This window comes from Vitis vinifera, chromosome 16 (assembly GCF_030704535.1).
Source record: "Vitis vinifera cultivar Pinot Noir 40024 chromosome 16, ASM3070453v1".
Taxonomy (NCBI): Eukaryota; Viridiplantae; Streptophyta; class Magnoliopsida; order Vitales; family Vitaceae; genus Vitis; species Vitis vinifera.
The window spans coordinates 8,337,153-8,357,344 of NC_081820.1; the positions used below are offsets into that span (position 1 = coordinate 8,337,153).

A 20,192-nucleotide genomic window follows, 5' to 3' on the forward strand; every position below is an offset into this window, starting at 1 on the left:
GAACTGGTATCTGTAGTCTAACAAGGTGAAAGCTATCAACCTTTCAAGATGACCCCTATTATCCTTGAGTTACATATCCTCCTATTGTGTGTTTAACTAACATATCTTAGCTCTTCAAGAGTTTATATCAAGTTCCACTTAAAGAATTACAATTGCAATAGTTTACACGAACACACCTCCTTAGGATCAACCAAGATGACACTTTATCTCAATCATATGAGATATCATGGTGCCACTATTGCATGGTCCAAAGTCGTAGTATTGATCATTGACTCAAAGGTTTCGAGGTACATTGCTTTTGGTGTCTTGGCTTGGTATCAGATGATGTGTAAATAAGATAGATTAAAAAGTTCAAAAAATTATGAAAATTATTTTAAAAATTAAATATAACTAAATAAACTTTAAAAACTTAAAAACATATTAATATAATAACAAATGAAATGGTTTCAATATATTATTAACAATAAATTAGCGTCTAAAATAATATACCATATATGATATGATTATCATATAAAATAATACATTAACCAAATTGAAGCAATTGATACCATAGCTTAACATATAAAATAATAATCTTCAAGATCCTATTTATAACATAGATGAACATTTGAAATAATAAATAATTTTTATATAAAGTAATATATTTACCCCTTTTATCTTCAAATTCCCAATCCCACACCACAAATAGAAAGCACCACGTTTGGCAAAGTTAGGTAGCCTCCTTTGCAACAAATGTTCGCCTCTGCAACGCATGCCCACACCGTGCGGCGCACCAGCACTGCAAAGCTGGAGCAAAGAGATGTCTTCTTTCTTCTTCATCATCATCTTCTTCTTCACAAAGACATTGCCAACAGGAAGAAGGTCTTTTCTTCTTCTTTAGCATGGGTAAGGTAGTGGGGTTTTAAAACTCTTCGAGAATCTCGAATTTTTTTAGAGACTTCTCAATTTTGGTTGCTCTTTGTTATGATTTGAAAGAAAAAAAAAATGATTTCTGGGTAAAATTGGAAAATATTTGGATTTTCAATCGAGTCAACTTGGAATCTCAACCGAGTTAAACGGGTTTAACTGGTTCTTGGCCGAGTCTGTGATCAAGATGATATCAAGTATCGGACTCAGCGCGAAAAGGCTTAAGGTGGATACAACTCAACCGAGTCATACCGAATTCAGTCGATACTTTGAATCTTGCTCTATTGAGAATACCTATTGTTACTGGATTCTATCAACAGTGACTCAATCTATAGGGAATATATAATTAGCTTACGATCTCACCCGTAGGTCAAAATCACCGCTAATTTTAACACAAACTCAATATTCTCTCAAGGTTGAGAGACAACACAATGAACCAACTTGATAAAGTCATAACAACTTAATAGCCTTATGTCATAACTCACTGTAAGCCCTAGACACATTAGTGCACTCATCATGAGAAACTCATCTTGATGGTCAAAACCAACCATCCCTCCAAGTGGGAGGTAATGTGCTACAACCTCTATTGGGTTGACTAGGCCCATGAACCAGCTATGAACTATTTGCAAAAAAAAACTCGTAACTTGGATCTTCCATACAACTCCTACTGCACCACCCAAGTCATGTACAATGCAAGAAATGCAGACCAAAATGCTTATAAGGTATAATATATGGAATGAGGATAGATAAAAGTGACCTGGAAATTTATTAATAAATAGTAAAATTCATAAGTTTATTACATCATGTCATGCTTTTATGGGCTCTATCCTAATAGATGCTGCTTTAAAAAGGGTTTATTTTCTAGGTTGAAAGTGTAAGATCACAAATTCAACACATTCTAACCAAACTATGAAATCAATATTTCTAGTTAGAGGGGGTGCAACTAGCCCTAAACCCTATACCAATCTATCGCTCTATCCTCACCGCTCTCCTCTTTTTTCACCTTGTCAACTACTATTACAAAAATATTAAAAATTACAACAATAACAACTCAAGAGAATAACTTTTCTTTCTTGCCTTAAGATTTGTGTATTTTTGTGTTACGTGGTATGCCACTTAGCCTCTAGATTTTACAAAATCCCATCAAAGGCTACATCACCATTTTTTTTTTTGATAGGCAATAGCAAAAAATATATTAGAGAAAGCCAAAAGGCCGCACCGCATACAAAAGGTATACTAAGCAACCCCAAGGCCAAAAAAACAAAAGCAAGAACACCTCACCAGCCCTTAGGGGACCGCTACCCACTCAAAGGCTACATCACCATGTTATCATAATAAAGTTAATAAGCAAAGAACCTTCAAATTTAGAAATGACTTAAGCAATAACACAGTTGGGAGAAACTAAAAACCAAAATAAAAGATTACCAATAATCAAATAAGCTTTTGCATTTGGATGAGAAAAACTTAGTCCTTCTGACCAGAAGATATACATGCATGCAAAGAGTGTAAAAGTTATTCCACGTGGGAGAATCCACCAAGTTATCTTCATTAGCTTTGCTACATCTTCTCCATTCAAAGCATCATAACTGCAAAATAGGAATAATGTCTTAGGATATTCATATACAAATAAAGCAACAACTAAAAATTTGAATAGAATATAATATACATTTTTATTAGAAAAAAAAAAAAGTTTATTGGCTATGGACAAAGAAATACAAAAGAAGGATGAGGAATCTTCCCTAAAATACAACAAACTAATCAAAAGTATGTTTAAAGCTTCCAAAATACTAAGTTAACATACGCAATAATAAAGTACCACATGGAAATATACCAAAAATAATTCATCGTTCCAATATTAGAATAATTTTTCTCCCAAGACCTACTCAATGCTCCTCTCGTTGTTAACCCACACCTTTCAAACTATGCAACAAATACCAATTTAGTTGTATCACATTGAGAGGAATGCCCTTAGATGCCATGGTGCCTAAAAGGAGGCGTAGAAATGAGTGAGACCCCAAAGAGTCTCTAAAGTCATTGCCTCTAATGGAGCTTTGCAACCACTTATATGATGTGATCATCATGTCACAAATACTCCCAAGAGTAAACTAATCCATGTTAACTAATTTGAATAGTCTATGTCATAAACCCAAAGTCAAGAAACAATGCAAGAAAAGATAATCCACCTTTTCTCCACTTTCCCATATACGAAAAGCAAACATCAAGACTAAGGGCTTTGTAAGATCTTCTCAGCTATAGTATCTCATTGGTATTTACTTTTTTGTGTGCCACTAGCTAAGTGAAGGCCTTAAACTTTAATGAAACTTTAGATTTTCATAAAAAGTTAGTTGGATAGAAAGAAACTGCATTTGATGAATTGAACAAGACTAAAAAGAACGAGATCAAGAAAGGAATAAGAAAGATGGTCATGATGTGACACTATATGAACAAGATGGTTTTGAGAAGAACATGTATGGTGGAGAGGAAGACCTTCAAGGTAAAGTTTGAAAGTGAGCACAGCGAATTATGGTTTTCCATTACAGAAAGAACTTAGGGAGCTTCGTTTACTATGGGCTTTGAGAAAGAAGAGTTAGAATGGCTATTAGTCCATTTGAAGAAGGTTATGGAATTGCCAAGGTTTATGGGTTTTAATAGCAAATTTAGAGGAAAGACAAGAATGCATCTTTTAGAGGAGAAGTTGAGCACCAAGGGTAAGTTCCAGCGTATTTTACAATTTGTGATAAGACAGAAAGTAATCGTTATATTGATTCCAAAAGGCCTAAACAGCAGTGGCTGGGGCAAAATGTTAGAAACCATTGTGTCCTTGAACAAGCCTCTGGACCAGTCCAAGGTTTTCAAAGAGGCTAGATAAGTAAATTTTAGGTTACAAAAATAAGAGGTAGTTTGTTTGAGACAAAGTTTTGCCAGTGTAGTGGCTGAGGGTCATCTAAGAAATGAAGGAGCAATTCTAGTAGGGAGATAGGCAAGGGTGATAATTTGAGAATACCTCGAAGTGTGAGGTAGGAAGGGCTTTAGCCAAGCAATTGGGGTTAAAAGATGTAGTTTCCATTTACCCTTTTACTAGGTCTAAAGGAGTTACTTTTGTGGATTCTATTCAAATAGCAACAGTCCTTTAGAAGAAGAGTTTCGTCCATGCAAAGGAAGGGGTAAAGATTAAGGTGTACATATGGTCTCCTTGGGTAAACATGGAGATTTTGGGTTCTTTCCAAAAGGGGTGGATAGAGGTGAAAGAAGTCTCTTTTCATACGTGGACTAAAAACCATCTAGTCAATGGTTGCAGCCAGTGCATAATAAAGCTCATCGATCTTTCCAAGTTTTGTGTAAAAGTGAAGGTGAAGGAGAATGCTCTAATTCTGGCAACTATGGAAATTTCAAATGAGGCATGGATTTTCACAACTACAATAGTTGTAGCTAGAGAAGAAGATGGCAAAGATGTTAGTGAGTTAGCTCATAGCAAACGAGATCACAACTTAGGAAGGCTCTTTCTTCATTCAGGGTTGGAAAGGAATCAAAGTGGAGATAAGCCTCCACATTTCAGAGTAGGTGGCAGGAAATGAGTTTCAATTTTGAACAATTGTATTCCATCAAACCACATGTTAAATTCAAATTTCAAATCCAATGGACAATTGGTTTTGGAAAGGCCATGTTCGTTGGGCCAAACTGAAAAGGGGTGTCATTCTCCCCAAAAGAACACCCAAGGAGTGCTAAGAACCCTACCCAATTATTGGGCTAACTTAGGACCGCATTTTTAAACAAAAAACATCAGGCCCATCAAAGTTCAAGAGGTTCAAAACATGTTGTGGGCCAAATTCATAAAGCCCTGACAAGAGCTAGGCCAAACCCAGCAAGCCTCCCTCATGGGAAGAAGCCCTAATATGAGTAAGATTCAATGATTGCAAAAACTAAAAGAATCCTTTCTTCTTCTCCTCTTACTCATTGGCATCAATGTTGACTATGTTTGTAAGAATGTTTCCTTATTCTCCATTAAATCCCCAAAAGACACCTTATTCCAATCCTTCAGCTTTGATTTGACAATTATAGTTTGTTCATGAATTTATAACCATTTCATTCCTCGACCTGACACTCACTCTACTAAAAGCTAAATCTTTCCTTAAAATCAAGATAAAACAACCACATGTTCCTAAACCTAAAAGGAGTCAAAACCAACTTAAATGGATTTGGGGTCCAAGATGATTGGGTAATGATATAAGGTCACTCTAGGAAGTGCTTGAAGGGTTTGAGGGAACTTTAAAATATTTAGAAGGGAACAGTCCATGGATTTAGTAAAATTGTTTAGATATGGAGTTCTATTGTCAAGATAAAACTGTTTAGTAGCTTGATGTTCATAGTTGCCTATATAGACTAAACAGTTGCCATTTTACTAAGTGTTTACGACCCTCTATGTGAAAATCTTCCATCATGGGGGGGAAGATTCTGAAGGTTGACCTCTAATTGGGGAATGAGTTATAACAAGGCCTCTAGGTGATGACCTAAGGAAAGGAACACATTTAACTCTTGGCTAGGAATATCTATATAGAACTCCACAGCTTTTGAATTAAGACTGCTAACATTAGAGACAGAAAGGAAAAGTAGTGAATGAGGAAGAGGATGCAAATCAGAAGCACCATCCAAGATCTGGCCCTTAGCAATGGTTTTAGGTTAGAAGGAAAGACCCTGACTAGAAGACCACAATGACAAAACCCTTCTTCACCCTCAACCTCTCAGGTGCTTGTCCTTGTCTTTTCTTGGTTGTGACTGCCCTCAACCCTACTAAAGGGATCATACCATGATCCATTTAATGTTTTACAACTTCTTAAAGGGCACTACACCCTCTCTCCTTCCCAATGGACTTCTTCACCTCTCCCTTGCTTGAGCAATCTTGTGAATAGGGCTAGCTTTGAACTTCTCGTCACCACAAATCATAGCAAACCCATCTTCTCTAATAACCCTTTCAAATGTAGGAAAGCAATTTTCAACAGAAATCAAAAGAGTGAAGTCTAAAGGTGTTTAGGAGTGGCCTTTGCATCTGCACCTTGTGTGTGGCTGTTGTAGATTTAATCTCCAGAGCGGAGACTCTAAAGCCCTAGGCCTTTGGAAAATTGAAGTCAAAAGGGTCATCCTCTAAATACATTTGCAGTTGGCCTAACTCACACCTAAGGCTATTCTTGCCCTCAAGGAAGGCTTCTTTTTACTCAAAAAGTCAGTTTCAACATGATCTATAGTTTGGTTTTGGCCCATTGAATGATTTATGCTCCTTTCATCACTTAAAAAGAAGTTAGGCCTACTTTCCTCAGCTGAGATGGCTTTAGAAGACAATGGGCTAACCTCCTCTACCAGGCCAATCTTTCCCTTGGAATGGGCTTTACCTTTTTTAGGAGACCAGGGCCTAATTTCCATAAACTGCAACCTCTTTGGGTGCGTTTAAAAATTGTTCAGTTTCCCACACTAGGGGCATTGTTTGACCTTAATTTTGAATTTGAAAACAGGGGAGGCAGGGGACAATTGCCTCCCAGGTTCAAAGTGTTGTTGCCACTTGTCCCTAAAGCTTGAACTAGCCCGAGAATGCAGCCCATGTCTCACTCAGTTTAACTCTACCCTACTCTGAATCATCACATCCCTTCCATAGCAATCTCCTTCCTCTTTTCCTATGATTGAAACAACGAATATAAAACACGCCTCATCTATCACCCCTAAAAGTATTAGGAACACCATGTTAGCTTTCAACTCTGCTTTTAGCTTGATCTTTGAAAGATCAACAAGTTTTAAAGAACAGCAATCGATTTTTGAAATCGTTCCCTAATGCTTCAGCAGGTAGTGCAAGTGGTTTTTGCACCACATATGAAAGGGATAATAGACACTGTGACTTTATCACCTAAATAAAGGGTATTGCACACCACCACTCTCACCCATCTCCCAACTGGAACATTCCTTACAAACTGTCATCTTGGTGTAGCCAACACCATCGAAGAGATCACTTGTTTCAATTTCTCCCATCCATTACCCTTTTCACCCTCAAGAAAGGGAGATTTACAGTTAGATGAAAATTCAAAAAGCCTGATAAACCTACCATCATTGTTTAATCTCACTTCCATTAGATGAACCCTCTCTCCTCTATATTTTTTATTGAAATCCATGAAGCTCTTCAGCTCAACTACCTTCCCCCAAATGCTTTAGTAACCATCCAACCTCTTCCTTTTCAAAACCTATAGAGAATAAAGCACCTCGGCTTTGCTCTGACACCAATATCCATGTCCCTCCAATCTTGCCTTCAAATCTTACCTAGAAGGTTTTCATTTCCAAACTACACAACCTACTTCTCTCCATAGAGTATCATATAAATTCACATTGCAACCTGCCTAGGACTATAAACAATAAGATCAGTATAAAGAATTTAAGCATGTAAGAGTTCATTTCCTCTTCATTATCCCCTAAATTAGGTGAGGTGCACTATATTCTGAATAGGGAAAGAGAGAGCATTTAAGCATGTACATTTTGCATATCACAATTACAGGAGAAATGAACAAATAATAAAAAATTCTTCTACTGACAATCTCCATTGCAATGAAGCGCATTCTCTTATTGCTTCCAATCTTTCCCTATGTGTAAGGCTTACAGCAGTTTGAAGAGGACAAACTACAAATAAGACTCATAAATCTCATTCCATAACCAATTGCAACATCTAGATTTTGAAGTTGAAACTAAAAATAGTACCTCAAAAGTCTACAATTTAGATCAAACACTTTAAAAAAAAAAGGTAAGAAATGACATAAACATATAATTTTGTTATGATAAGCACAAGAAATCACCGACGAATGTCCACCCGCATGCATGCTTGTCGATATCCTTCGCGACTAAGAAACAAGATTACAGTGATGAAAAGATGAAATCTGATTGCATAAAGCTGTATTTAGAAAAAGAAACAATTGTAATTACCATTTTGAAGCACAAAAACCCAAATGAGACCCGAAAAACTCAGAACAAAATGAGAAGTACAATCAAATTTAGAGAAAGAAAATAATATATTAATATGACACAAGTAAAGCTTTAATGACAAAAAAAATTAGGTAGTTAGCTTCATAAATAAAATCCATGCAAAGTGGACCAACCTGGATACATGATGATGCACAAATATTTTACAGGTACTAAATGAACCAATACTTGCCCACATATCAGGGTTGTGTCATTAAGAAGTTTTTTTAGAGTAAACTACAATAGCATTGTTTCTCCATGAACTTATCCAAGCAAAACACATAAACAAGAGAGAGCAAAAGAAAAATCAGAGCTTCATATATGTACAATAGCAATATAACCCCAATGTCACTTCATCAAACTCCACATGAGGCTTGTCATAGAAAAATTTCAGGTTTAAAAAATGACCCGCTGCATGCAAAGGATGGTGGAGTTGACATTCCCATCTTTTGTCAATGATAGAGAAGATTTCTTTGTATTTAACTTCATTCTCATTAAATGGCCTTTTTTTATAGTCTCTTTGCATCTATCCATAGGTTCATGTATGTACCCCATAGCTAGTTTTCTTTCATTGTCAACAAGTCAAAGAACTTTTAACAAGAGGACTCATCACCTTAAGAATATACACAAAGTGATTCCAAAATGAAGGTATCAAAACAATTTATAACACATATTTTCCCTTTGCTTCTTTCACCATTAACCACTTGCCAAAAGTGAACATCAATGTCAAATTGCACTTTTGCAAGTGGATACTTTGTAGGATAAGAAAAAACAAATCAAGTTATGCTTAGGCCTAACCAATTCTCATTACTTAGTGAACTCTCTTATCATGTATAACACACCCGCATGATTATAGATAAGCACAATTACTGAAATGGCTACTATCCAAGTACTCTTCACCATATGAAGTTTCCTAGTATCTTCTCAAATGAGGTCTATGCAATGAGTTGCACAAGGTGTCTACTATAAATGTAGTCATTTTGCCTCTAAGAACTTTCCTGTTTGAATTTTTATTATAAAAAGCATTAACTACATGCCTCTAAGAACTTTCTTGTCTAAATTTTTATCATAAAAAGCATAACAAGTAAAAATGATAAATAATGTCATAATATAATGTTTAAATGATGCGAATAAAACCTAAAGAACTTGATCAAATGAAATCTTACCTGCCAATACATATTTAGATCCATTATCAATTATTACTTAGACAACATTCTTCTCCCCAATTTTATAAATGAACTTGCATCAATGGATTCTATAAACATTGTTCCAACAAGGCAATTTACCAAAAAATTCATCTAGGTTAGATTTCTTCTATTCATCCACCCATCAAACATAATAGAAACTCCACACTTCATCCATGCAATATTATGATCTTTCAACAATTTTTTCATGTCCTCCACTTCTTTTTAAAGGATTGGAACTCGTAATTCATGATAACTTAGAGGTTTCATATTCATACCATATTACTCGATAGCTTCAATCATCCATTTAAAACAATCTAAATTAACACAATTAAATGATATACCTGCTTGATAGAAAAATTGACCAATGTATTAGCATAAACTTTCCTATTTCTTTTTATCAAACACATTATTTATGAAACTTTGCTTCATCTTTCCCTCTTTTCAAAGTTGAACTACTTTTTCCAACTTCTGAGAACAGCATCAATAGGACCTTTTGTTATTGACTTCATCTTCTTATTACTTCCACATCATTTCTTTTATTAGCCACTTTTTTTTTCCATTCAAATTGACTTTTTCAAGTTCTTCCTTTTTATTAATGTCAACAATGTTTTCTAAGCCAACAAACTCAAGAAAAGAATTATAGTTGACTTTTTTAATATTTTCATCAATCTGTAATGCTCAAGCTCTTCTCCTACTTCCTCTAGATGTTTTAAACACTCCACAACATTTCCCTTTTTCCTATGTGGTGTTGTTTAGCACAAAATATTCCACTTTTCTCTCATGCCTATAAAATAAACATGTTACTGCATTTATATTCCTAGGATCTTTCAAATAATTATATTTTGAAGTCGAATTTTTTTTTTTTTCAAACTTTTTAATGAGGTGCCACCATCCAATAGCATTTATAAAATATAGAATTTAGTAGAAAGAAAAAAAAAAGAATTAAAACATGAGAAAAATAGAGCGCCAATAAAAAAGAGTTTTGAGAGTCTAAGATAGCTAGGAAAAATTAAAATAAAAAATGAATGTGAATAAGGGCAAGAAGGACTATTGAGTGGTGCCTACTAGAATTGAAATAAGAAAGGCATCTAATGGGAATTGTAAGGTGTTTGAGAGTTTAAACAATACTCATTATAATATTGTAGTGGAGATATGATGAGAAGAGTGATGGAATAGTCTTACATAGTGATAAATGGGACCCATGAAAAGGATTATAGTATGTTTTATGCTAGTTGCGTAAAGTAGAGTAGAAAAGTGAATGATGGGAATAGTGGCCTAGGTGTTACAGAGGCAAAATAGCAAGAGAAGTGGTGTGTGGGACCCATTATATGATGTTAGTGGAGATACAAAGAGAGAAAGTAAACCATGTTTGATGAGTGGGACCATGCATAATAGCATAATGATTGAATAGAGAAAAAATGCATGGAATCCATTTTTGTTGCTATGAGTTGTAAAACAAGAAACTTGTCTAATGAGTGGGAGTAAAAGAAGTGTGTAGGGCCTAATGGGTAGAATGGTCATAATTAAGCAATGGGAAAATGCATGGCATAGACCAAATAATAAATTATTTTTAAAAAAAAAAAAGTGGAAACAAGATAAAGTCAAAAGGTGAAGAATACCACAAAGAGAAAGATTAAGCGAGATTTTAACTTTATATAATACAAGAGATTTTAAACTTCCAAGCATCTGTCTCATATACATATTATCAAATATTAGTTAAAGCATTAACATTTAACAAAAGAAAATGGGAAATAATATTTGCATCCATCAAAACTCTCTTTACATCCACGCTTTTAATGAATTTTTTCAAGACAAAAATGCCCCTTAATGAAATCCCTAAACTACTCTCTTCTTCCTCCTTCACTTCTTCTCTTCTAATCTCTCCATAATCCTAACAAAATTTATCAAAAGTTGTGTTTCTTACCAATGGATAAGCAAATAATCATCTCCAATGATGGTACAAGTGGAGAGATATGTCTGTTATAACATTTTTTACATTTCTTTTCGCATTTTTTGAGTTGAACGAAGAAGGTGTCGCAAACGATGTCAGCATTGTAGGGGTGGACATTTTATAAATGTCCAACACTGTACTTACAAGCATACTAATAATGTTCAGAACTATACATCTGGACACTCTTATAGACATCTTGAACTATACCTCCCAATGCCCTATCTACCAAACAATTGAACCATGTCCAACCTTATGTGATGGATATTTCTATTGTGTTTGGCCTTCTAGTTCTGAACATTTACTCAACATTTAGACTTCCAAATCTGGACCTTTCCATGGTGTCCGACCTTCCAAGTCCAAACACAATAGAGTAAGTTTTTTTCATCCATATTGCACTTTTTTCATGATTTCTCACTCCCAAATCATTTCTAAATTCATCATAATTGTTTTCCAACTATTCTTACAACAAGCTTTTCATCAAAAATACACAAAGAATAAGCCCTAAAAGATATTGATATGGTATGTTATATAGATTCAAACAAAATGTATAAAAAAAAAAATTACAATTGGCTAAGAACGTGCTTCAAATACTCTTCTGTTATCAAATGAGTTTAAGAGAAGATGATTTTCTCTTAGGGTTTATGATTAAGAACAAATAGATTTATAGAAAAACAAAGAAGAAGATGGGTTTGGGGAGAGAAGAATGGGAAGTGTTTTGGGTATCTTTAAAATTATAAGATGGATGTATTAATAAGTTCTAAATTTTTAAGTAGATGTCTAAATAGGATGGATGAAAAGAGAATTTTGGCAAATGCAAATATAACTTCCCAAAAAAAAATTCAAAATAAAAATAGTAAATATATGAATACATATTATCAGTAAATAAATAAACCTTTTATAACTTTAGTTATGATTATAAATAGATAGATTGCTATGCTTTTTGTGTGTTTGCCAATCAAAAATAAATAAATAAATAGATAGATTGCTAGATAAATAAATAAGTAGATGATCAATGCCAAATAAATAAAATGAAATAAAATATTACATAAAATAAAAATATCACCTAAATCAATTAAAAAAAGTGAAAAAAATATATATCGATAAATCAATTAAAACTTTCATGATATAATTATCATAATAAATGGATAATAAATAAATTAAAAATAATTCATCTAATCAAATGGGAGGTGGTGTGTACCCAAAAGGAGAGTGGGGGCCTAGGTATTCGGAAAATTGATTTCTTGAATAAGGCCCTGTTGGGTAAATGGATTTGGCAGTTCGCCGTTGAGGAAGAATTCCTTTGGAGGAAGGTGACTGGGGTGAAGTATGGCCAAGTGGGATTTGGTTGGAGAACAAAGGAGGCCCGCGGAACGTTTGGGGTGGGGGTTTGGAGGGATATCTTGAAGGAGTCGTCTTGGTGTTGGGATAATATAGAGTTCAAAGTGGGAAAGGGGACTAAGGTTAGTTTCTGGACTGACCATTGGTGCGGAAATGAGGTGTTGTCCCAAGCTTTTCCCCAGTTGTTTGCTTTGGCGGCCCAAAGGAATGCCTCGGTAAATGAGATGTGGGATTCTAGTCTTGGTCAAGGAGGTTGGAACATAAGACTCTCTAGAAACTCTAATGATTAGGAGTTGGACGCCTTAGGACAGCTGTTGCATATGTTGAGGGATTTGAGGATTTCCCTTGAAGAGGACTCAGTGATATGGAAAGGAGGGGGACACGGCCGCTTTCGGATTAGAGATGCCTACAAGTTGTTGACAGGGCCTAATGTCATTATCTTCCCGAAAAAGAGCATTTGGGTGGACAAGGTCCCAACCAAAGTTGCTTTTTTTGCGTGGGAGGCTTCTTGGGAGAAGGTCCTAACTTTGGACAAACTTCAAAGACGGGGCTGGTATCTTCCAAATCGGTGTTTTTTGTGTGGTTGTGAAGAGGAAAATGTAAATCATATTCTTTTACACTGTACAGTTGTAAGGGTTCTCTGGGAGATTGTCTTGGCCTTGTTTGGGGCTAATTGGGTGTTCCCAGAGAAAGTCAAAGAGATGTTAGTCAGTTGGAGGGGCCCGAGAAAGAGGAAAAGGATTTGGACTTCCATCCCGTTGTGTATTTTTTGGACGGTTTGGAATGAGAGAAATAGATTAGCTTTCAAGGGGGGCTCTCTAGCTATTCAGAATCTAAAGAATTCTTTTGTTTGTAACTTGTGGAGTTGGGCTAAGGTGTATATGGGAGAGGAGTCCTCTTCGCTTTTAGGTTTTTTGGAATGGCTTGCCGTTCCCTAAGGGGTGGTGAGTGTTGTTTTTTGTTCAGGCTGCTATGTATACTTCCTGTATGCTTTGTGGCTTTTTGCCTCGTTTTATATATATGCGCACTTATCTAAAAAAAAAAAAAAAAAATAGATAAATATGTAATTTCAACTTTAAGTGTATAATTATCTAATTATCAATTTATCATAAAATGATAAAAATAAATAACACGTAAAAAGTCTGAATATAAATCCCTAAATATCAGTGGTGGTGGGTCATGAGTGCACTACGCCATTGAGGAATCCAATAACAGTAACAACCACCAGGTATACCATGTGCCCCACTCCTCTCTCTCCATCTCTTCTTCTCCTCTTCCGTCTTCTCTTCTTGATAGCATCAAAGCCTAATTTGGGTTGTGTTTCTTCACTTTTAAACCAAAACAACATGTTTTGATATTGGCTTTAAAAAAAAAAGGAGCAAGATTCAAAACATCATTATTCTGTCATTTATAAATAAATAAACAACCTAATCCAAAATGACATCGTTTTAGCCAGAAGAAGAAAAAAGGCTAAGGCACGCCTTTGGAGAGCCTTGAGCTAAGCTCAAGGCTCATGCCTTTTGCACCTAAGTCATGCCTCTTTAACAATGTTGCACGTCACCTCAAGCGAAGGCTAGCAACCCCTCGCCACATCACCTTATACCTAGGCACGCCTTTTGAAACTATGGAAATATCACTAAAACTTGAGATCAAGTTTCCTCCAAAATAAGAAGAATTGATGGAGAAGAGTCCTACAATATTTACCTACAAAAAGAAATGGAAAGAAATAAATAAATCCTAAATGACACCCTCAAGGATATTTAGGTAACTTTGGAGATTTAATTTATTTAGAGTTAAGTTCATTACTAGTTGGTTATTTGAGTCTTATTCAGAATTCAGTAGTTTTTTTTAAACAAAAAAAAAAAAAAAGGTTCCTATACTTTTAAACTGTCTATATGCCAAAAGCTCTTATTTTCAAAAAACTTCTATTTCTAAAAGTCTTTATTTTCTGGAAGTTTCTATTTTCTAGAAAGTCTTTGTTTTCTAGTAGTTTCTATTTTCTAAAAACTTTTTCTAGTTTTTTAAAAGTTTTTATTTTCTAAAATTTCTAGTTTCCTTTAAGTGAAAATTAATTTTAAAAAAGAATTAGAGTTCTTGTAACTCTTTATGATGATTAAGTTTTTCTCCTATAGTCCATCAAGTCTTTTGGGTATAAGTCTTATAAGGCTATTTGATGAAACTAAGTGATGAACACTGAATAATTTTTTTTTTTTCTTGTACCTTGTAATTTCCAATAGTAAACTCCGATGTTTCTCTTTTAGCGGACTAGGATGCCTTGGTGAGACTCTACACTTTTCTATCTTTTCTTCATCTTTTCCTTTTTCTCACTGCTTTATCCTTTTCCTTGTCTTTCCACTCCTTAAATTCTAAAAAAGTAAACCCCTACCCTAGCAACCATGTTAGGGTTGTGAATCTAGAAAGAAAATACATGCAAAATAGAACAAAAGTTGACTCCACAAACTAATTGAGCTAAAAATTTATTCCAATGAGGGAAAAAATTAGGAATTATGTGTAAGTTCCCTACTTCCTTTATGGTAACTACGTTGGTAACTTTTGTAGGAGGCTACAAGCTCAAATGTCACATAAAGCATACTTCTGTTTGATTTTTCAAGAGGCAGCTCCGCTCTTAACTAACCTGACCCTACACCTAAGTGGAGGAATATCCTAATATTCCGATCATGGGAAGGACCTTGAAGGTCTCAGTGGAGAGGAAGACCTTCTAGGTTAGTTTCAAGGGTGAGGTCGGAGGAAGATGGTGTTCACTAACAGAGCACAGTAAAGGCTCTGTTTTCGTCTTAGGCTTTGAGAAGGAAGAGGTTAGTTGGTTGATAGAACAATTGACAAAGGCCATTGAGATGAAGATTTTTATGGGTTTCAACAGAAAATTTAGAGGAAAGACCAGAGTTCATCTATTGGAGGTTTGCTTCAATGTTCATGACAGGTTTATAAGATTATCAGAGTTCGCCTCCAAAAGGAAGTCAACCTTTCTGGTAATACCTAAGAGGGACAATGGCAGGGGATGGGAACTTTTAAAAGATGTGTTGTATTCAATGTTGGTGGTCCCTTCCTCGGGTTTTGACGAAAAGGGAAGGCAGAGCAGGGCAGGGAAGGAAGGATCTTGCACAAATTTGCGGGTCCCTTGCAACGGTCCTCCGCGAATGTAGTCAAAGAAGAAAGACCGAGGAGAGGCGGCCTTGTTTCAGTAGGGAGATGGGCAAGGGTCGTGGTGTGCGAATGTCATGTTGGTTCTGTTAACTGGGCTGAGATTGGCCGGGCTATGGCGAGAAGGCTAGGGCACAAAGGCGTGGTGACAGTCGTCCCTTTCACCGAAGGAAAAGGATTGTTTTTTGTAGAAACCTTAGAGGAAGCTGTCTCACTACACGAGTCAAGGTTCATCAGGATTAAAGGTGGATTTACAGTCTTGTTGAGAAGATGGTTGCCAAAGGAAAATTCAGAAATAGAGGAGAAATTTAAGGAAGGTTGGATAGATTTAAGGGGTTTACCATTTCATTTATGGTCTGAGGTTCACTTGAAGAAAATTATGGAGTAGTGGGGGGCGGTGACAGAGATAGATTGGCGAACGCTGAAACTTTTTTATCTAAGCAAAGCTAGGGTGAGAGTTGTAATGAAAGAAAGATTGGTGCTTCCCGCTTTGACTGAGGTGTTAGATGGGGGTTGGGATTTCACAGTCTCAGTCGCAGTGGCTAGGAAGGAAGACGGCATGCAGGTTAGAGAGATGGGTGAGTCAACTCAGCATTTGGCTGAGGCACACACGGGGACAGTTGGCAGAAAGAGGGAAGAGGAGGATAGATCAACGGTTGGAAAGGGGACCTCGGCTGGGGCAGTTGGCAGAACAATGGAGTGGAGAGGTGGTCAAAAGGCTGAGAATGCTCCCGGGAGGACACGTGGAACGAACAGGACGACAGTGGGAAACAGTTGGCCTCCAACGTCTTTCAGTTCAAATTCAAAAAGCCAGAGAGCAAGTGGTGCTGGGCCAAGGCAGGCTGGTAGGGTCAAAGCCCAGTCAAATCTCGTGGATGAGATTTGGGCCTCCAAACATATGACAAGGGCCCATTGTTTTAGTAAGCCCAGCCCACAGTCTGAAACTGATGTGGGCTGGAAGAGGGAAGTCCCTGGGAAAGGCCCGATTCAAGTGCTGGGCCAAGAGAAGGAAGGCAAGCAAGACAGATTTTCGAAGGGCCCGTCACATAGAGCTACTCATTCTGCAAAGGGGAAGGCGACGGTAGGCTACGAGGATTCTGAAAATCAACGGAGGGGCTCCGCGGTGAAGTGTGGTTCAAAGAAGCTGTGGAATGTTCTACTTCCTTCAAGCTCTGCATGCCGACAAGGGGATCGAAGCCGAAGAGAGCCACTCACGACTGAGAGATCGCCGCCAGGTAGCAATACTCTTCCATTGGAAGACGCCTCCGAAGCGGGAACACAGTTGGTTTAAGGGTGTTCCGAGGAAGGAACGACGCCGACGAAGGAAAACACAAAGCAAAGGAATATGCTTAGGGCTCCTTTTCTGTCAAAAGGGAAGGAGAAAATGCGCAATATTGCCATAGGAGAAGACGGAGCAGGTGTTAAGGGCTTTGTGGGTTGTTCTCATAGTGGATCTTCAGTCTCGGATCATCCTTCTTATCCCGCAAACAAAGAAAAAGGGCTTAACTTTGAGGGGTTCTGTAGAATGACGGAAGTGGAATTTTTCCAGGTATCTTCTCACCATTCTTTCTCAGCCTTCTCTGCCTTTACGTTCTCCCTTCTCTTGTGTGGCTTTTCCATACCAGAGTCCTTCTGTTCCCGATCTCTCCATTTCAGCCTTTCATTCCCAATTTCCTACGAAAAACCGAGTGTTAACTGAAATTTGTTCAAAAAAAAAGTGAAGTTGGGGACTATCGTCTTGGGTATGTTGGCAATCCTAACCATGTTGAAGCAATGTCCCAGCTGGCTAGATTGAATCTGTTGTCTGAGAGCTTTAAGTATGATAAGACCAATCACAGCTCGCCTCATGGAGCCCCTATTCTGGGTGCAATTAGCCAGGGAGACTCAGAATTCTCCCAGATGAGTGGGTTCCAAATAGAAGGTCTTTCCCCCAGCAAAATGGCTAAAGTTTGTGAGGTCTGTGAGGTGTTTTTATGAAGATCATAAGCTGGAATATAAGGGAGTTGGGATCTAGGAAAAAGAGGAGGGTGGTTAAGGATTTTTTGCGACTTCAGAATCCAGATGTAGTGATGTTTAAGGAAACAAAAAGAGAGGTGTGCGACAGAAGGTTTGTAGGTAGTGTCTGGTCGGTTAGGAATAAGGAATGGGCTATTCTCCCGGCATGCGGGGCTTCAGGAGGGATTTTGATCATTTGGGACTCAAAGAAAATGAGCGGTGAGAAGGTGGTAATAGGATCTTTTTCTGTCTCAGTCAAGTTCTTGTTGGATGGAAACGGACCATTGTGGTTGTCCGTAGTTTATGGGTCAAACAACCCCTCAATTAGGAAGGATTTTTGGGTGGAGCTGTTAGGCCTTTTTGGCCTTACTTTTCCTTCATAGTGTGTGGGAGGTGACTTCAATGTTATAAGGAGAAGATCAGAAAAACTGGATGGATCTGGATTCACTTCCAGCATGAGGGATTTTGATGGTTTTATAAGAGAATGCGAATTACATGATCCCCCATTACGAAATGCCTCTTTTACTTGGTCAAACATGCAAGAGTCACCGGTGTGTAAGAGATTGGATCGGTTTCTCTATTCAAATGAGTCGGAGCTTTCATTCCCTCAAAGCCTTCAAGAAGTTCTTCCTAGATGGACATCGGATCATTGGCTGATTGTCTTGGATACCAATCCGTTCAAGTGGGGCCCAACACCTTTTAGGTTCGAGAATATGTGGTTGCAACATCATAGTTTCAAAGAGTGCTCTAGCAGTTGGTGGAGAGAATTTGTAGGAAATGGTTGGGAAGGTCACAAGTTCACAAGGAAGTTACAATTCGTTAAGGCAAAATTGAAAGATTGGAATAAGAATACTTTTGGAATGCTTAAGGAAAGGAAAAAAACCATCTTGGATGAAATAGCTAACATTGATGCCATTGAACAAGAAGGGGCTCTCTCTTCTGATCTTGCGGCTCAAAGAGTTGTAAGAAAAGGAGAGCTAAAGGAATTAATTTTGAGGGAAGAAATTCATTGGAGACAAAAAGCTAAGGTAAAATGGGTTAAGGACGGGGATTGTAACTCAAAAGTTGTTTCACAAAGTGGCTAATGGGAGACGAAACAGGAATTTCATCAAATTCTTGGAGAATGAAAGAGGTTTGGTGTTGGATAATTCCGAGAGCATCACAGAGGAGATATTACTTTATTTCAAAAAGCTCTACTCGAGTCCTCCTGGTGAGTCATGGAGAGTAGAAGGTATTGATTAGTCCCCTATATCAGAAGAGAGTGCTTCTAGGCTGGATGCCCCTCTCGCTGAAGAAGAGATCTCTAATGCCATCTTTCAGTTAGATAGGGATAAGACGCCGGGGCCTGATGGTTTCACCATAGCAGTGTTTCAGGATTGTTAGGATGTGATTAAAGAAGACTTAGAGAGGGTGTTTGCAAAGTTTCACAATAGCGGGATTATTAATCAAAACACCAATGCCTCATTCATAGTCCTTTTGCCCAAAAAGAGTCAGTCAAAGAAGATTTCGGATTTTAAACCTATCAGTTTGATCACTTGTCTATATAAGGTAATAGCAAAAGTCTTGTCAGGGCGTCTAAGAGGAGTACTACACGAGACCATCCACTCCACTCAAGGTGCTTTTGTTCAAGGGAGACAAATTCTGAATGTAGTTCTTATAGCCAATGAGATTATGGACGAGAGAAGGCGATCAGGGGAGGAGGGAGTTGTATTCAAGATAGACTTTGAAAAGGCTAATGACCATGTGAAATGGGATTTTTTGGATCATGTGTTGGAGAAGAAAGGATTTAGTTCTAAATGTAGCAGTTGGATGAGAGGTTGTCTGTCGTCGGTCTCTTATGCTATTCTAGTGAACGGTGATGCTAAAGAGTGGGTCAAGGCATCTAGAGGTTTAAGAAAAGGTGACCCTTTATCCCCTTTCCTGTTCACTATTATTGCAGATGTGTTGAGTAGAATGTTGTTGAAAGTTGAGGAAAGAAGTTTGCTGGAGGGCTTCAGGGTAGGTAGAAATAGATGTAGGGTGTCCCATCTGCAATTCGCAGATGATACCATCCTCTTTGCTAACTCTAGTGAGGAAGAACTGCAAACTCTTAAGAGTTTATTGTTAGTGTTTGGTCAAATCTCTGGGCTTAAGGTCAATCTTGACAAGAGTAATCTTTTTGGCATCAACCTTGATCAGAATCATCTCTCTAGGTTAGCCTTGATGCTTGACTGCAAGGCTTCAGATTGGCCTATACTTTATCTGGGTCTTCCTTTGGGAGGGAATCCAACTGCTTGTGGATTCTGGGATCCAGTGATTGAGAGAATCTCTAGGAGATTAGACGGATGGCAAAAGGCTTACTTATCTTTAGGTGGTAGGATAACTCTTCTACACTCTTGTCTTTCCCATATCCCTAGCTACTTCCTTTCTTTGTTTAAGATTCCAGCTTCAGTGGCTGCAAAAGTCGAGAGGATGCAAAGGGACTTTCTTTGGTCAGGGGTTGGGGAAGGCAAAAGAGATCATCTTGTTAGGTGGGATGCAGTGTGCAAGTTGAGGGTAAAAGGGGGTTTGGGGATTGGGAAGATACCTTTAAGGAATCACGCTCTTTTGGGGAAATGGTTGTGGAGGTTTCCTAGGGAGAGTACAACTCTATGGCATCAGGTCATTCTTAGCATCTACAGGACACA

General features: G+C 37.4%; 1 protein-coding gene across 3 annotated transcripts in view; it reads right to left on the reverse strand.

Annotated features, from left to right (window-relative positions):
* Window positions 1-20,192, reverse strand: part of LOC100254157 (uncharacterized) — a 64,570-nt gene that overhangs the window by 34,583 nt on the left and 9,795 nt on the right. For all 3 annotated transcript variants that reach the window (XM_002268279.4, XM_010663971.3, XM_010663972.2), the window contains exons 4-5: window positions 7,731-7,825; window positions 2,332-2,492 (exon numbers count right to left, since the gene is read on the reverse strand). In XM_002268279.4, coding sequence (XP_002268315.1) covers window positions 2,332-2,492; window positions 7,731-7,825 — 256 coding nt within the window. The remainder of the gene's footprint in view (window positions 1-2,331; window positions 2,493-7,730; window positions 7,826-20,192) is intronic.